The following is a 19,130-nucleotide window of genomic DNA, read 5'->3' on the forward strand; positions in this document are numbered from 1 at the left end:
CAGTTTCTACTTCAACTGGGTCTCTCTGTTCCTTTAAAAGGCAGGCACAAGGTGCTTGCTGAGTCAGTCCCTGGGGATTTTTTTAAATTTACAGCTGAGTATACTGAGGCTCTACAACTGAGGAAGAAAGAGGTTTTCACCTGCTACTTTCCCAGCCCCTATTTGAAAGGAAGAAGGAAGAGCTACATTAGGGGTGACACAGCTACCCCAACTTAGATAAGGAGTAGGGTAGTCAGGTGCTTTAGAATAGAAATTTCCTTTGTTGTTTGGACATCGGGCACAGACGTGCTTAGAGATAGAGGTAACTTGAGTCCTGCCACTGGGACTCAGTTGAGAAGATGAATGACTAGAAAAAAGATAGAATAAGACTTAATGAAGCTGCAAGCTCACAGTAAACTTTTGACACTTGGCTTATACAGATTCCTCTGGAAGCCCGAGGCTACCAAGTTTTATGAAAAGAGTCCCGTGAGCTTCCTGTGATACATACAAGTGTGAATCAGCAAGGTAAGCATCTGGCACTACTCACCAAGCCAGGGGTCAGCAAAATTTTTCTCTAAGGGGACAGGTAATAAATAGTTTTAGGCTTTGTGGCCCATTCAATCTCTGTTGCAGATACTCAGCTCTGCCACTGTAGCACAAAAGCAGCCACAGATTATATGTAAATGAATGAGCATGGCTGCATTCCAATAAAATTTTATTTATGGACACTGGAATTTGCATTTCATATAATCTTCCTGTGTCATGAAATAATATTCTTTTTTTAAATTGAAGTATAACTGACATAACATTATATTAGTTTCAGGTGTATTTAATAATTTTTTCCCCAACCAGTAAAAAAAATATAAACACCATGGGCCATACAAAAGAAGGCACAGTTTTCAGAACTCTGCAATTACTTAACAGTGACTAGAAACTATCCCCAATGCCCCCGTAGAGAGAGCGGTGCCATTCTGAAGCTCGGTGAAGGCACAGTTTTCAGAACTCTGCAATTACTTAACAGTGACTAGAAACTATCCCCAATGCCCCCGTAGAGAGAGCGGTGCCATTCTGAAGCTCGGTGTGTAAATGAATATCCTCCTTGCTTTACCTAAGGCTTTCCCCTAAATGATATCCATGCTCAGCCTGGTTCCCTCTTCTCTCCTCCTTTCAAACAGCCCGTGAATGGCCATACTTGATTTAAAAGTGGTTAAAATCTACTTGCTCTACAAAACTAGACAGAGTCAGTCACACGAATGAGAACTCTGAAGGGGAGGCCAAGGCTGAGCCCACTGCTAATTCTGCTTCTTAAGCAGCAAGCTAGTTAAATTTGTTATTTATCCCCCTTGAAGTGGTAACAACATCACACTTGTTCACACTCCTAACCACCTCCAATGAAACTCCTTAGTATATAAGCAGACTTCAGAGATCCTTCTAAAATAAGGGGGTTGGGGGGGCGGGGTCTAGTAAATCCCTGGTTAACAAAAAGATCCTTTTTCTTGAGTACTCAGATAAACAGAAGTTTTACTGATTTTTGGAGTAACTGGCTCCAAGCACAAGGTGAACTGCTTAAAAATAAATTATCCAGGGGTCTCTGCTGCACAAGCCGGCAAGCCTTCCTTAATAAGGAAAGGATTACACATTAAACTGTAACAGAGCCTTCTAGTCAATGATATTAGTCTGATAAGGATCCACTAAATGAAGGCAAGTGCTCTAAGAAATGCAAGTCCTTGGTCTGATACCACACAGGTCACTCCACTACAAACCAGGATTCCCAGGAGGCAACTGAGTCACCCAGGCTCCCCTTTACCTTGTTTTGTGTCACATTTAAGAACTCAAGCTGTGGCATCAGACAGGCTTCGATTAGCCTCCCAGCTGTGTGGCTTACTACTAACTATAGCCTTGAGCCTCAGTTTCTTCAAAAGTGGAGATAATAAATGTTCAAAATTCAGCTACTTATTTTATCCCAATTCCATTTTGTCTTCCCACCCTCAAAAATAACAGATCATAATTTGAAGCTAAAGCTGAAGGAAACTGGATCTGTCCCTGGTCTTTAAGCAATTTACTCAAGTTATTTTCTAAGACCTCATACGTTCACTATACGCCAGTGGTCAAGGCTATAAAATCTCACTTTGTTCCACCAGACTAAGATTGTCTGGCTAATGGTGGACTAGATTACTTATAAGTAAGTCAACACTCACTCATTATGTTCACTGTGAGCGTACAAATGACAGGAAGACCCCAAATGGGGTGGAGAAGTTGAGTTCTGATCTGCTTTTACTATAAGCAGCACCTTGGGTGAGTTAAAATCTTGGGTGCTATTTGCTTGCCTGGACAATCTTAGATTCTCTACCACTTACAGTGAGACATTAATTTATTACTGACTACAGTGGAACAAATATGAATTAACTTCTTGTCATAGCAACATACTAAAAACTTGCAATTTCAAATTAAGTTGTGAGCTAAAACCAACCATTTTAAAGGACAGTGATCCATAAGGTATTATATGTAAACGTAAGTTAATCTGTTTTTGTCAACTACAAAACAGACATGACCTATCTCATAGGGTTGCTGAGATAAAATGAAAATTTATTCAATCCACAGGTACCTTAAATGTTCACCTTTGTGTAGCACTAAAGGGGTCAAGTAAAATGGAAAACTGTCTGAGCTTTCCAACTGCTGTGGTAAACTCAACTTTACTTACCAGTCATAAATCCTCTTAGCATGTCACCCAGGATAAGGCAATGTAGACTTACAGAAGGAAGTTCTTTATTCAAACTCATAACATAAATTCATACCTGTTTTGGATTTTGAAGTTCCAAGAGCCCCAACCTCCCATATTCCAAGTAAAATCTAAACCCAAATCTCTTTGCTCTTATCTAAATTTTACCTAGAGCTGTGCTGTGCAATATGAAGCCACTAGCCACATGTAGCTACTTTAAATTAAAGAAAAAATAAAACTTGAAAATTAAGTTCTTTAGCCACACTAGCCACATTTCAAAGGCTCAACATGGCCAGCAGCTACCATGTGGAATAGCACAGATCAAGAACAATTTCCATCATGACAGAAAATTCCACTGGACAGTGCTGACAAAACCAGGACTGAGACTTCCTGTGTCCTGATGCCTTGCCTAGCACTCTCCACTCCACCAGTGACTCCTCTGCTGGAGCCCAGTCAGGGGCCTTTTCCCTACACGGCAAGACACTATGTTGTGTAGTTCCTTAAGGTCAGCCGAAGTTTGCCATCTCAAAAGCAGGCCGCTTCTGCAGAGTTCCAGGGGAATCAGAGACTCAACGAGTGCTGCCCAGAGAACATTTCAACTAAGGCATTAGTCCACTAAGGTATAAGTTAAACCAGATAGAGCAATTATTTTAAGCTTCAGGAGTATGGCAAGGAAGTCCCATTTTACTAACTCATCTTTGTTCTCTAAACGCAAGACAAAGTTGCAATTTTTTACTTTTGCCTCTGAAAGTAATTAACCAGTACAAGATCCTTAAGAGGGTTATTTGCATTTTACATACTCTTCTGTAGTGAGTAATGTTTTCACAAGGACATTTCCGTACTGAAAATGCTTCTCCTTTCCTAGGAGGCAGAACTTAAAAGAGAAAAAGGACTTGTCTAACCTGAAAATGTACCTTCTCAGGCCAGCTCAATTAGGACAGGCTCATTCCTGCAGGCTTGCCTTCCTTTGCTTCTATTAAGTGGGCCCTTAATGCCTGGGAAGTAGTGAAAGTGACTACAAACCTCCTGCCAGTGCTGCATAGGAACCCACCAGCTCAGCCTAAACTGCCCATTTCCAATGGGCGTGGGCCTCAAACGGCCCCAAGTCCACACCTTGTCTGGCCATAAAGGTATCAAGTGTGTTGATGCGTTGCTTCATGCATCCTATTACTAATTCAGCCAACGGGCCCTTTTTGTCCAGAATATCACTACTGACTGTGCTTGAAATGCACAGGTCATTCTCTGGGTAACTAGCTACAGAAAGTGTAAGCCTGAATACATATATGCTCTTTAGAAGCTTTCCTGGTGCTAATCATGTAACTGGCTCCTATTTTTTGCTCCCATTTTGAATTACTCCAAATTCCTAACTATAAGGAAGTATAAGTATCAAACAAGTATTGAGGCCCAGACATGGGCCTTGTGAAAAAAACAAGGAACACTGTTTAAGAGGTTGAATTACTACAAAACTAGTTATAGGCTTCATATGAATCAGAGTCATAATCTGCTCAAGGCCACCCAACTACCGAGAGTTGAATCCAAGTTTATCTCACTCCAAAGCCTATGTTTCACTGGTGAGCACATGGACTTCAACTGTCTTTCATTCCTCCTAAAAATGTGAGAGGTGCAATAGGAGAAGGTGAACTTCAAATCTTACTCTATTCCACTGGTCCTGAAACCTCAGTGTGTATCAATCACCTGGCTGACTTGGTAAAACCTAGGCCGTGAGCCCCCACTCCCAGAGCCTGAGCCAGTAGGTTTGCATGAGGGCCAAGAATTTGCATTTCCCCCAACAAGTTCTCAGGCAATGCTGATGCTGCTGATCAAGAAACCACACTTTAAGAACCACTGCTCTATTCAAATCCTCCCATTTCAATCAGTGCCATCAGTAACTAAAGACCCCTAGTTTAACCTAAAGATAGTGCCCTCCACAGGTTAGATCCACAGCATTCCACTAAACTACGCTCCACTTCACGTCCTCAAGCCCTGCCTTCAACATCCTACGAACACTAGCATGAAAACTGCCTCTCACTCTTCATGCTCCGCTTAGTCAACCAATCTTAAAAGATGACATCAGGATCAAATAATGGCTAGTTAAACATGGAAGTAGGAGAAAGGATTAGGATTCTGATGAGACACATAGTTAAACAGCTGCAAAGGCAGTTAACTATCTCTGCTATTTATCTAAATGCTCGTTGAAAGGTAGAAGATATTTATTTAAATTAGAGTGAGATAAGTAATAAGCATTTATAAACATATGGAAAACACTGTTCTGATGCCTTTTTAAAAATTCTGTAAATTTAATAACTAGACCAATGGAGTACCTTAATCAAATGAAACAAAACAGATCTTAGCCAAATAAAATAGTTCACATAGATCAGTTTCTCCAAAGGTGACTTATGGGTCACCTGTATTAGAATCATTTTGAATTGTTAAAGATATATTTAAAATGTAGATTTCTCAATAGCTCCACAACAGAATCAACTTCAAGGCATAGGACTAGGAATATGTATTTTTACCAAGCACTCCCAGGTAATTCTTATGCAAATTAGCTTAAGAACTGAAAACTCAGTGTAAAGCTCTCAATGTTCCTAACTTGATTTTCAACCAGTTGGTGAGCTAGGAGAGAGGGAGGATCCCATTTCACAACTAAACATTTGTTAAAAGCATCTGTATTGACCATATAAGATGAGATAGTGCTCTTGCCCACTTCCTAGTAAGTAATAAGCCAACCACATATATTTCTAAAGCCTAGAATGAAAAATTGGAAGAGGACAACAAAGGCTCAGTGAAAGCCAGAGAAAAGTGGCTACTTCTGGCTTGGGGTTAAGTGTTGATTGCAGACAGATTTCACTGGAAAGGAAACTGAGTATCTAAGACTATGCCTTCAATATTGAAACAAGCTCTGAGATGTTTCTAACTCTCAAGGAGTTTACAATACTTAATGCCTTCCTAAAAATAGATAGGAAAATGGAGATGATATACTTATCTAAACTGTACCAAGTTCTAAACACTAAGGAGGCATTCCAGGGTAAAAAGGAATATTTTAACAGAACAAAACATGATCATAGACTTCTGGGAGAAGAACGCACACTGAACTTCATTTCTGGGAAACAGGGTTGCTGCAGAAGGCCTTTAAAAAAATATATCAAGTTTTCAGTAAATGTACTGAGCAAAATTATCTTCACTTTTGTACAACAGCACCTACTGGCATGCATATTTACACATGTGCAATCAGGATGAATTCTGTTTGATAGTCCGCTAGTCTTACTTATGCAAACACTTTCACTGTTTTCAGTCACTTATAGACATATTTCATCATATTGTACTATAACTTTGAACTCTTCCCCTAAAAATTTGAGCTTAACACAAACACTACCTGACATCTAAATTCTAGAAGTTAGCTCCAGTCCTAAATAAGTTCTATAACATTTTCAGGACTACTCAGGGAAAATTTTTAGCTTCTTGTTTGCCCACTAAAATCTGTTTCCCCAAAGAGAAAACAAGCACATTTCTGCTTATAGACCACTTTCCCAACATTCTGAGATTAGGAGGGTGCTAACATCTGTAAAAAGATTATAAACTTCTGTGGAAGTGTGATTTTTATATTACACTGCACTCAAGGGAGGAAGAAGGTGATTTGATTTTTAAGTGGAAAGAGTAATTAATTATGGTCAAACCACCATCAGCTGAATCTCCACTGAGCCCACCCCGTCTGTCTGTCGTGGACTTCTGTATGCTAAGGGAGCTAACTGGGAGACTTTTCAGAGCTGGGCTGTGTGGCCTTGGAGAGCTTTCAGTTTGGAAGTCAAGTGTAACAAGCCAGCAGTTGCAAAGACTAGCCAATTTGTATTCCTCCTCCCCATTTTTGTTCTTTCCTGGTTAACTAGAACTGTGAAAATTTCGATGTTAAATAGCAAGAACTACTGTCATTGCATCTACTCCTGCGAAAACACACTGATTATAAGAATAAGGCAGAGTAAAGCTAACGTTTAGTCTCAATCAGTTTTCTAGTGTTCAAATCACATTATACATAACACTACTATGTACTCTGAACCTTCCTCTGAGGAGTTTAACAGCTTTCATGTATTGCCCGTATCAAGACACCTCATGGATTAGGAAGGAGTAACAATAGTAATATATTTGAAATGTTTCATACAATTAGTTTCCCAGGACTTTAAGTCCTGAGTCTAACCTCTAAGATTTCAGTTCTTCAAATTTAATAAGATGGTGATTTCACAGCTTTTATTTTAGGCAATGCATTCAAGGATTTAAACTATTTCAAGCAAATACTTGATTAGCTACTGTCATATGAATCTCTTGCACAGAATGTGAACGTTTCTAGTCACCCTGACAAATGTACCTGTTCGGGGAAACCTGAAAACTAATTTCCTAAAATTCATGCAAAACAGGTATCTGATACAAAAAGATAATGGAAAATACACAGAACTTAAAACTAAACTTTTATTCTTCTATTCCAGTGAAAAAGTTTTAATGAGCTTATAGGTATCCTAAATTTTTTTTTTCTAGAACAGTTATGGGTTTGGACATCTTTGGAAATCTAAGGTCCTAGCTTTTCCAATTCTTTCCAAGGAGGGAAAAAAAAATCTCCTAGGATTGGAAATAAATGGAGACATCACTCTTTTTCACTGATAGTGAAGCATTAGCTGCCAGAAAGTACCTTCCGTTCCCACTTACCCTGGTACGACAGGAGCCTTTGCACTGATGAAAACACATGGAATCTCAACAGAGGAAGTAAAAATACAGGCCTGCAACTTACTAACCTCAAAGTGTTCCTTCTGAGAGCCCTATGGGTTTGTCTTGTTCATCTGTATCTAGTCACTACAGGTATTTACTCTGTGAATGTTTAAATAAATGAACATGGCAACTTAAAGTTTCCATTTGCAATTAAACATGAACGTTTTACCTTCCTAAGAAGATCTCTTAAATACTGCACCAACCCAAGGGCAAAGCGGTATGAGAAACGAAGTGGTTTGTACACAGTCACAAAGTAAAGGCGAGTCAGCACCCTCCTGAGCCCGCCCATCTCAGATTCACAGCAACAGTATCATATTCAAAGCTCCCTAGTGACCCTTCTCCCCTGGAGTAAAATCTCACAATACCCAAATTTAAAGAAATTGAAGTTCCCTTTGTACAGAAGACTAACGAAGCAATCTCTGAAAAGGTGATTGGGTGATTTTTTTTTTTTTTTTTTAATTTAAGGACTGGCAAGAAACTCAAAATTTTTTTCTAAGTTTTTACCTTTACTAAAGTAATCCTCAGGACTTCCCTGGTGGCGCAGTGGTTAAAAATCTGCCAGCCAAGGCAGGGGACACGGGTTTGAGCCCTGGTCCGGGAAGATTCCACATGCCACAGAGCAACTAAGCCCGTGTGCCACAGCTACTGACCTGCACTTTAAAGCCAGTGAGCCACAACTACTGAAGCCCATAAGCCTAACATCCCGTGCTCCACAACAAAAGAAGCCACCGCCATGAGAAGCCCACGCACCGCAACAAAGAGTAGCCCCCACTCACTGCAATTAGAGAAAGCCCGCGCACAGCAACAAAGACCCAACGCAGCAAAAAATAAATGAATAAATAAATAAATTTAAATAAATAAAGTGATCCTCACATGCTATTTAATCCTCAGTATTAGACCTAGTTTAGATGCAAAGGACTAAGACTCAGAGATTAACTTGTTCAAAGACATCGCCATTGAGCAGAAGTGCAAGAGCTCAAATTGAAATATCCTTTCCACTACATTATGGTTGCCTGATTTGGCGGTGGGTGGGTGGAGACACATGGATCCCCTCCCCACCCAAGGCTATTCACATTCTTAATCAGAGAAAAATGATGTAAGAGAAAGAGGTCCAAGCTCTGAAGACTTTTAAACCCAATCCTATTTCTGACACTCTAACATACGGAGGGCAATAGAGACATGCAGTATTAATATTCACTTTCTCACTTTTTTTCCTAAGTACTTTAAGAACCATTTGTTCCTGAGATGTTTATCTTTTCAAGACTTTATCTCTGAGACTCTTTAAAATTAGACCCTGTGCTGTAATTTTGATCCTACAAAATTATTTTCTCTGGACTACCTTTAATTGAATATTAATTTTGAAGTCTGTTCCTGTTGTGATGCTACTCGGATAATCCTTTTGATCCATGGTATAAGATCTCTACTAAGATCCATTTGGTTTAGTTTAATGTACAATAGTAAACATATCCCTAACTAACTTCGGTTTATCTTAAATAGTACTTCCAAATTAAAAATTCAAGGCAATTCAATAATCAGCATTACCTAGACTTATGAGCCATTACTAAAATTTTTTTCCATGGAATCCCCCAAATGCCTATACTCATGCACAATTGTTAACATGGAGTTTGCTACTCAAGTTCTCATACCTAAGTTTTATTATCTAAGGCACTTATTCCCAAGAATTATTATTTCACAGCAAGTTGAGCTGGTCACTTTGAGCAACCATCTGAATAAATGAAAAATAAAAGTAACTCTCAGGTGCTTTGAGTCTTCTCAGTTTAAAAATATTGAGGTGGGGACTTCCCTGGTGGCACAGTGGTTAAGAATCTGCCTGCCGATGCAGGGGACACGGGTTCGAGCCCTGGTCCGGGAAGATCCCCCCACATGCCACAGAGCAACTAAGCCCGTGTGCCACAACTACTGAACCTGTGCTCTAGAGCCCACAAGCCACAACTACTGAGCCCGTGTGCCACAACTACTGAGCCCGTGTGCCACAACTACTGAAGCTCACGCGCCTAGAGCCTGTGCTCCGCGACAAGCCACCGCGATGAGAAGCCCACGCACTGCAAGGAAGAGTCGCCCCCACTCGCCGCAACTAGAGAAAGTCTGCGCGCAGCAACGAAGACGTGATGCAGCCAAAAAAATATATATATATATTATATATATAATATATATATTATATATTATATATATATTATATATATAATATATATATTATATATTATATATATATATATTGGGGTGGCAGGTAGTAAAAGAGTACCCTTTGAAGAACCATGATGGCGGAAGACATACTGAGTTCTGTGGTTTAAAAAAAAAAAACAAACCACAAATAATGAACTAGGCATTTCACTGATTAAATGTATCTAAAAGATAAACCCTTGGTTATCTTTCTTTTTTAATTGAGGTATAAATGACATATAAGCTCTGGGTGACTTTAATAGAAAACCCATAATTCTATTAAAAGGTTGAGAAATTACCCACATCAATACACTTCCTTCATTTCTAAGCCCACCTTTATTGCTGGAAGAAGTTCTTTCAGCAGTAACCACCTTGCCTTAGACTTATTCTTAGAAAAGTAAGAACCAGGTAAACATTTGGCTCCTACTTAGCCCAAACCTAGATATAGATACACCATCTTTTATTTTACGGTGATTGCTTAATAGTCAGAAGAGAGCCACATAGGCTATGCAGTTCAGTTAGGTAAAGACTCTATCTACCAACTCTAGTTATGTGTTACTGTTCACTGTGTAAATGTCAGGAAGATTTAAAATGTTAACAGAGAATACCAGTGAGGGAAGGAAAGAGCCACCAACTCACTACTTCAAATCTAACATTCAAGATAAAGATCCATCTCAGAGCAGAAGCTGTCTAATCAAAGTTTAAATTTTAAAATGTGGGTAGAGAGACACCTTCATATACTCATTTAAATCTCAATAGCTTGTGAAGCATAGAAATATCATCCTTGTTTACAGATGAGAAAACAAGGTATACGTACGCTAGCGCACACATATACAATCTTAAAAAACGGTACTGATGAACCTAGTGGCAGGGCAGGAATAAAGAAGCAGAGAATGGACTTGAGGACACGGCCGGGGCGGGGGGCAGGGAAGCTGGGATGAAGTGAGAGAGTAGCATTGACATATATACACTACCAGATGTAAAATGGATGGCTAGTGGGGAGCTGCTGCATAGCACAGGGAGATCAGCTTGATGCTTTGTGACGATCTAGAGGGTTGTACAGCAGAAACTAACACAATACTGTAAAGCAATTATACTCCAATAAAGATTTTTAAAAAAAAGAAAAAGAAAACAAGGTATAGTGGCCAGGACAAGTTTCATAGTAAGAACAGGGACTTAATCCAGATTGCTCTGATTTCTACTCCAACTTTCTATTTTACCACAGCTGCTCAAGAGCATTGTATCTCCCCAGAGCCTCCCTCTTCATCACTTATTCTCCTACTTCAATAGCAATCTGGTTCCAGCCTTAATACCATAGCATCTCTTGAAGATATAAGGGGTCTAAGGCTACCTCTAACAGCATATAATTAAGGACAGCCTGTGACATCTTGTTTTTTTTTTTTGGCTGCGCTGAAGGGCATATGGCATCTTAGTTCCCCAACCAGGGATCGAACTCACACCCCCTGCAGTGGAAGCACAGAGTCTTAACCACTGGACTACCAGGCACGTCCCGGCTGTGACATCTTATTAGAAGCTTACCAATTACCACCTGACTGGGGTTTCTGGAATCTGGACTAAGGCAGTATGCTACCAAAAAGGGGAGATGAGAGGGACTTCCCTGGTGGCACAGTGGTTAAGAATCCTCCTGCCAATGCAGGGGACACGGGTTCAAGCCCAGGTCCAGGAAGTTCCCACATGCCGTGGAGCAACTAAGCCCGTGCGCCACAACTACTGAGCCCGCGTGCCACAACTACTGAGCCTGAGCTCTAGAGCCCGTGACCACAACTACTGAGCCCATGTGCCACAACTACTGAAGCCCGCACGCCTAGAGCCCATGCTCCGCAACAAGAGAAGCCACTGCAATGAGAAGCCCACACACCACAACAAACAGTAGCCCCCGCTGGCCGCAACTAGAGAAGCCCGTGTACAGCAATGAAGACCCAACGCAGCCAAAAATAAATAAATAAAATATTTTTTTAAAAGATATTTTAAAAAAAAGGGGGGAGATGAGAAGGTTTTCCCACAAATCTGTACTATTCCCATTAAATTCAGATTTATTCTTTTTTTATTTTTAGAATTTTATTTATTTTTTTATACAGCAGTTCTTATTAGTTATCCGTTTTATACATATTAGTGTATATATGTCAATCCCAATCTCCCAATGAGATTTAATGAATACAAAAACATAGTGTCTACCAAACTCTCAAAATTAGTTCCCTTCCTCCCACTTCCCCTTCTGCTGCCAAGCAAGAGCTCAGATAGCTGACTACAAAGAAATAAAGGGGCTACCTTATAGGAGCTGGGTAAAGCAAGGGGGTCTCAGCCAATGAGATTCCCTAATCCACTTATCTTGAAATCTAGATCAGTCTTCTGCCCAACCCGTATTCTGCCTACAAAACTTTATAAATCTAGGCATTCGTATCTGGTAGCAAGGTTAAAATCTGGACTTTTACTAAGGGGCAATGAGTACACTTCTAGTGTATTCTAGTGTAGGAATAGCCTTCAACTAACAACTTTTTTTTGGTAAACTCCAAATAGCCAAGGATATCTCCTCCAAGGTTCCTGCCCTCTATCTTTCCTAGGCTGTGCTGAGAAAAATACAAAGAATATTGGACCAAGGGTTGGCGGATGTGTTTTTGTTCTTAAAATACAGGAAAATGTCATAATACCCAGGGATCTATTAAACTTGTTCTCAGCAACGTCAACAACAAAGACAAGCGAATTAAAGTCCTCAATTATGCTGACTGCTTTAACACCTTTTGTTGAAGCTTATCTAGGTGTGTCTCAGGAATGCTAATGAACTGAGTTCTTCGGTTCCTTAAATCCACAGAAACAAAGTTAACTTCAAAGGCTCAGAGAGGAATTAACCTGAGACTGGTAGAGATGCACGCACCTCTACCCAATCTAATGAGGAGGGCAGAAGGGAGATGTAAATAAAAATATTTACTATACATTTCAGAAAAATTCTCAAGAACAGTACAGAAAGGTAAAGTTGGCAGGGAGATAACTGAGTGGATCTAAAAATATAAGGCAACAAATTAAAAACGAGTACCTACCAAAAAGAAATTTAAAACTTAAGTTGCCAATATCCCTTGCCGTTTCTTTCTTAACTAAACCTTACAGCCATAAATGACAGATAAAGACACAATACAAACTTTGACAATGGGTGGTCTAGCTTGATGATATTACAATCTGTATACCTAGACATATACTTGAGTCACTTCTCTCCCAGTCTGAAAAATATTTAGAATCTTTCTTGAATATACAGAATAAATATCATTTTAAGTAATATCTACTGCTGCTAAAATCATTTAGCAAACTATTAGTCATTTCCTACAACACTACCCAAAATACCATTAATATCTAACAGATATTCCACTCTAAGCTTCTTCCCACCTAATAAAGCCAAGGCTACACCCACCATCACCACTCCCCCATCTTTATCCCCTTGCACAGTACCCAGGACCTATGCTATCAACACAGAGCATACTACACATTGCTCACACCTAGATAGGCAGGTGGTGGGGGAAGGGCAAAGGTTGGCAAATGCTACGTCTTCCATACCGATGGCCTCTATTTTACATTTCCTACTTTAGCTACTGGCCTGAAGCCATGGGGATGGAAAGCTGCTTCACAAACTTCAGATTTACAAGGCATGGAAACAGAAAAGACTTGTTCCAACTATTACTACTCAAAGTTTAAAGACAATCTAAAAGCCTCCTTTAAACACAATATCTCATTCACTTCTAAAGGGCCAGTTGGGAACTTCTCCCATCCCAAACTTTTTACCTTAAGAAGCCAAATTCTCAACTGCTTGCCCAAATGCCCTCATTTCGCAAAGTTAATGAATTCAAAAATAATTAAGTGGCAGTCAGATAACCTTAACCACAGGATTCAGAAAAGTTAGTGAACTGACTCTCTTCCGTCTCCAAATGCAATGAATGGACCATATTTTACCTTTCTTTCAAGACAGTTTTAAAACTCAGGATCCCACATCAAATACTCATTTCAAGCATTTCCATAGCCTCATTCAAAAGTAAATAATTACATTGGAATCCATTTTTCCCAGTGAACCTAGAACTTTATTGGAGTTCAACATAGTTTCATATGAAAAACACGCAATCCCTCACAAAACACTTCTGGAGAAATAACTTTGGGTTTGAAGAAAATCAGTATTCTGCACTGTAAGTACGGCAAAAGCTGTTAAAGACCAATAACATACGTATGCACTCATACCCAACTACTAGGAAATAACATGAACAACTGAAGTATGTCTGAAAGTTCCTAAAATGAAATACACCCAGAAAGCACAACAGAATCACGTCCAATACCATTGGCAGCAACAGGTAACTGTTACTGTGATTAACATACAACACATATTCACAAGCTCAGAAGTCAGCCATGTTTTCTGCATGCCCCCACACACGCCGAAAACAAACAAAAACCCCCAACAGCTTCATTTTAGAATATAAGCTTTGAGACATGTTAAGAATCCCTGGCACTTGTATAAATGGATACTGACTCACCTAGAACAAACTAATGAATCTCTCTTCAAATTCTCACAATTCCCCATTATTATGCTGATGTTAAAGGAAAAAAGCCAGACTCAATTCTTTTTTTTGCTACTGTTGGTTAAAATGAGATTTTGGAACTGACCCTGACTTCCTATTTTCCATTTTACTTTATCTACTTACCAAAGACAAGTATGAGTTAATTATAGCAAGCAATATTATCCAGTTTTCACTTTTTAAACCATGAGGTATTTCTGATTTAGTAACTACTTGATTTTCTTGTTTTACCGGTAACGTCGGAATCTAAAATTTGTTTGTGAGTTCTGACATGCTAGTAATCTAAAAAGCACATGTTGACAAGCAACTCCGTTTCATCTATAAAGATTCTACAGCAGCTCACTAATTCTGAAAAGGTGCCCCCAAGAAATCTGGCTGCAGTGGAAGGAAGGACAACACTGGAGCCCAGAGCTTAAGTGTTTCTGGATGGAGTAGGAAGACGTGCCAGATTTCATTTGAAGGTGCCATCAGTTTGGTTTTAAAAATGTGATGGGAATTTTCAGATAGCCACATCATTAGTTTTCCCACCTGCCATCCCAACCAGTGCCCAACAGCACAGAAGTATAACTATCTGTTAGCATCAGAAACAATTCATATTTAATTCCATCATCCAGTTTGAATCCACTAAGCTACTAGAATCAACACAAGATAATGCCAAACAATGAACCCATGTAACATTTCTGAGAATAATCACTGATGAAACCAAGCATTATACTTTACTCATGCCAGGGAAGAAAGAACCCTACTACTCCAGAGTAGATGGACAAAAACATCAAGCTCTTGAAACAGCAATAGGACCACTGACCCCCAACCTGATGTTACCATTATCAACACTACAGATAATTCAGTAGTCTGCACAGTACTGGGCTAATGACTCAGCCCCACTTCAATGAGTGCTACCAACACCTAGAAAAAGAAGCCTTTTCTCTTAGGTATAAGAGATTATGGTTTCTGCTCCTGAAACTCCCAGCAATACTTTAAATATACACACATTTCACAAATAACAGATTTTTCCCAGCAGTTGAGTATGGGCTGGAATGTTCTAAATTCTATACGAACAGTAACAGTTCTAACTATTGTAAAGAATGAACTCCAAAGGCAAAAAATCTTTCAGCTCTTAGGGGACGAGGGCAGGCAAATGAGGGAGTTTTGTTTTAACATTATTGGCACAGTTCATCTGTAAGATGGGTTTAGGTCCACTTAAAATCATGCTTAAGCAAACTCTTAATACAAAGATCAACAATAACTTGTCTGAGCATAATTAAACATTGATTTTTATCTTTTAAAAACTCTTTCATAGTTACATAAATCAATCACTAGTTACTAATGTATTACTTAATAGAGCAAGCAAACAGCTACTAATACTACATCTTTCTTCTAGACAATATTTACAAAGATAATACTCCACTGTCAGACCCTCAGTGTGGTGGGGAAGCAGTTAAAGTGCTTTTTCTTTTGGGAGCAGGTTTAGATAAAAAGCAAACAACAAACTATCAAATCTCTCCCTCTTGCCTTTTTCAGCTCTGTAAGAAAGCAGAGATGAGGCAGCTTTTAATTTCTTCATACTAGAATCATATATAGCATAGTGGCTAAGCTTGTGAGCTTTGTAGTGCCAACTCACTGCCCTTGGGAAAGCTAGTAAATATACCTAAGGCTCAGTTTCCTTATGTATGGAAATGGAGATAATAGTACCCAACTCATAAGGGTTCTTCCAAGGATTAAATTAAACTAGATGATCCAATGGAAAGAACTGAGATTCATGCCTGATAGACAGTAAACATTCAATAAATATCAGCAATTATTGCTATTACAAGTGAAAAAACACATTCTAAAAGTCAATAAAGCCAGTTTACTTCAGTCTCTAAAAAATGGCACTAAAGAGCAATAACCTACCCAGCCTACAATCATTCACATATTCAACAGTTCCTTTGTATAACCTAGGTGAGAACCATGGAGGTTAACTTTCTGAGGAGAAAGGACTACACTTTGTTTCATTACTAGATACATTACCTACTCAGCCCAGTCTGAGAGTCAAAAAACACTTATTCTGTATTAAGATCCTACCTTCCTCCAAGAGAGGTCAAAAGGACTTTTACATCCTCACCTGCCACATCCTTTCTTTGCTCCCACATCCCAAAGAAACGTATCTACACTCTGCGGTTTTCTGAACAGCAGGGGCCTCATCTCCCGCTTTTAAAACCCTGATAGGTTGACTAAACATAGTTAAGAAATACTCCAACTCTTGACACTCAGCACCTAGTCTTGCACAAGCAAGCCCAAAAGCTACCTCCTCTGAGAAATTTCCCCACCCTCAGACAAAATTAAATCCCCTAGTCACCCAAAGCATTTTGGGTATAGATTTGCCCCAGCACCTACCTTGTAATTAACTAATTATGTCTCCCCCACATAGACTGAAGGCAAGAGCAGCACTTTGTGGCCAAAGGTTCAGCTCTAGCACTAAGCACAGTGCCTGGCATATATTAGGTGCTCAAGAAATGCTACACTTTAACCAGATTCTCTCCTCGCAGAGTACCATCTCTTGCTGGATGCCCTACTTCAAAATCTGAACATAAGGCTGCTCGCAGTAGAGCAGGCTAACACGATGGACTGCTGATTACAACATCAGAAAACCTAGTCATCAGCTTCTCCCACTGGATAGGTTCCCAGAACCCAAACTCAACTGAGCAGGATTATGTACCATCAGAATCAGTGGGAATTCCCAGCACACTACAGAAGGTACCTTCTCCTTCAACAGGATTGTTGAAAAGCTCGCAGGGTGAGCTTTCTATTGGGGGAATCTTCACTCGGTAACTGAAGTGGAAATACTCAAAGAATAAATGCCTTGATTTGGCTGAAAAGGGTATAAAACATAAAGGTCAGGCAAAAGCAAGCTAGCTCTCGATTCCTGAAAAACAGAGGCTTCTGAAAAAGAATGAACAGGAAGCAGGGGTGGTGCTGGTCATCTTTGTTTCAATAAATAAAATCTTTTTTTCTACCCCACAGCTTACGAGAAATGCCTAATACACCAGGCCAGATGAGATGCTCAGCAACGTTTCCTCCTGACAACTACACTAAACTGCATTTCTAAAAAAAAAAAAACAGTGCCTTAGGAACCTCAGCCCCACTGAAGTTCTAGTCAGTAATACTTTAATTAAAAAAAAAAAATCAACATGCCTAAGCCCAACATTTACAATGGATGGCCAACAGAGAACTTGCAAACTTTCTGAAGGCAGGTACCACTACCTTTGCAAAGAACACAACTTGGGGAAAGCAATCTCAAAATATAAAGAACTCCACAAAGGAGGGCTTTAGCTTTAGAGCCCTATTTCCTACCATAAACATCTTACCAGGGAAAGGGAGGAAAAAAAAAAAAATCAACAGTTGCCGAAGGGTATCTTTCATTCTGGAAGCAGAAAAGGAAACAAACAAGAAGCAGTAAGAGGGAATAACACCCCAAATAAAGTTCTCTTTGGGAAAAAACAGTAACAATTCAGGCTCCCAACCTTCCCCCTGGTGAGGTCTGTGATTTACGTGGCTTTGCTCCGCAGAAAGCTTTTTCTGGGCAGCTCAAGGAAGGAGCCAAGGGAGGGAGAGAAAGAGACATAGACACAGAAAGGAGAGGAGAGAGAAAAAGAAAATGGCGCAGAGACTAAGTCCCGACTGTCGACAAGGCGACTTTCCCGGGAGGAATCCGGGCCCGGAAAGACTGCCAGAGGCCCAGCGGCGGGCGACGCGGGGTCTCCGTTGCCCCCTCTTGGGAGGGCCGCGATCTGGGGGCGCTGGGGTCCCCGGAAAGGGGGTCCAGAGGCGGCCCGATGGGAACAATGGGGCCGGTGAGCGAGGAGCCGGGACTTAGTCTCTGGGACGCCATGTCTGTCCTCTGCCCGGCTCGGGCCGGGAGCGGGGCCGGCGGTCGGGGGCACCGGGGTCGGGGAGGGGGCACACTCACCATTCAGTCGGAAATCCGCCTCGATCTGGGGAGAGAAAAGGAGGGACTATGAAACAACAGGCACATTCACCCCGCGGGCGGCGGGCGAGCGCGCGCTGCCGGGGGCCGGGCCCACCCTGCGCCCCCCGGGATAAGGGGGCCCCGGGAACGGCCTGAAGGGTCAGCCAACCCCCCTAAAACTGTAACTTGGCGCCTCCCGCCCGGGGCCCGGGGAGCCGATCTCTTCCGGCCGGCCACCCCTGGCGGGGGGCTCCGGCCTGTCAAAGCGGCGGCCGGGCCGAGGCCGGGGCCTGCGCCGGGGGTCGTGGAGGGGCGGGGCGGGGCCGGGGGCCCGGGCGGGCCGGGCCGGGCAGGGCAGTACCTGGGAATCGTTGTGGAGATGGTCCCCACTCATGTCGGCCGGAGCGGCGAGCGCGGCGGAAGGCGAGGGGCGTCGAGGAGTCGCAGACGGCCGCGGCCGGCCTGTTCAGGCGGACGGGGGCTCCCGGAGACGCGGGTAAAGGGCGGCGGGGCGGGCCTGAGACTCCCGGAACGGCTCAGGCGGCGAGCGCGGCGGGCGGTGAGGGGCGCCGAGGAGACGCAGAGACGGTCGCGGCCGGCCTGTTCGGGCGGACTGGGGGTCCGGGAGGCTCCCGGAGACGCGGGTAAAGGGCGGCGGGGAGGGCCTGAGACTCCCGGAACGGCTGAGGCGGCGACAGCGGCGGCGAGGCTGACTGTTGCCGGCCTGGTGGCGACAGCAGACCCCAGCAGTTGTGTAACAGCCTAAGTTCGCATTTCGGCTCACTGCGCCTGCGCGGCCGCTTTTAAATGCGACGTCCCTGACGTCAGAGATTCCGGAAGGAGGCCGAGGGTTGCGGGACCCGCCCCCTCGTGCTTCCAAGGGTGGACCCGGCTTTGCATCGCAAGCCCCGCCCCTAGCCCTCGCGCGCCGATGTGATTTGCATAAGGAGCTGACTCCGCCCACGGCCGCCCACCCTGT

The 19,130-nt window shown here is 41.9% G+C and overlaps 1 protein-coding gene across 1 annotated transcript in view; it reads right to left on the reverse strand.

Annotated features, from left to right (window-relative positions):
• The window catches only part of TOP1 (DNA topoisomerase I), an 85,117-nt gene extending 66,440 nt beyond the window's left edge, over window positions 1–18,677 (reverse strand). The window contains exons 1-2 of the mRNA XM_079944610.1: window positions 18,513–18,677; window positions 18,152–18,176 (exon numbers count right to left, since the gene is read on the reverse strand). Coding sequence (XP_079800736.1) covers window positions 18,152–18,176; window positions 18,513–18,545 — 58 coding nt within the window. The 5' untranslated portion in view covers window positions 18,546–18,677. The remainder of the gene's footprint in view (window positions 1–18,151; window positions 18,177–18,512) is intronic.
• Window positions 18,678–19,130: the final 453 nt, after the last annotated feature.

This window comes from Stenella coeruleoalba, assembly GCF_951394435.1.
Source record: "Stenella coeruleoalba genome assembly, chromosome: 15".
NCBI classification, from domain to species: Eukaryota; Metazoa; Chordata; class Mammalia; order Artiodactyla; family Delphinidae; genus Stenella; species Stenella coeruleoalba.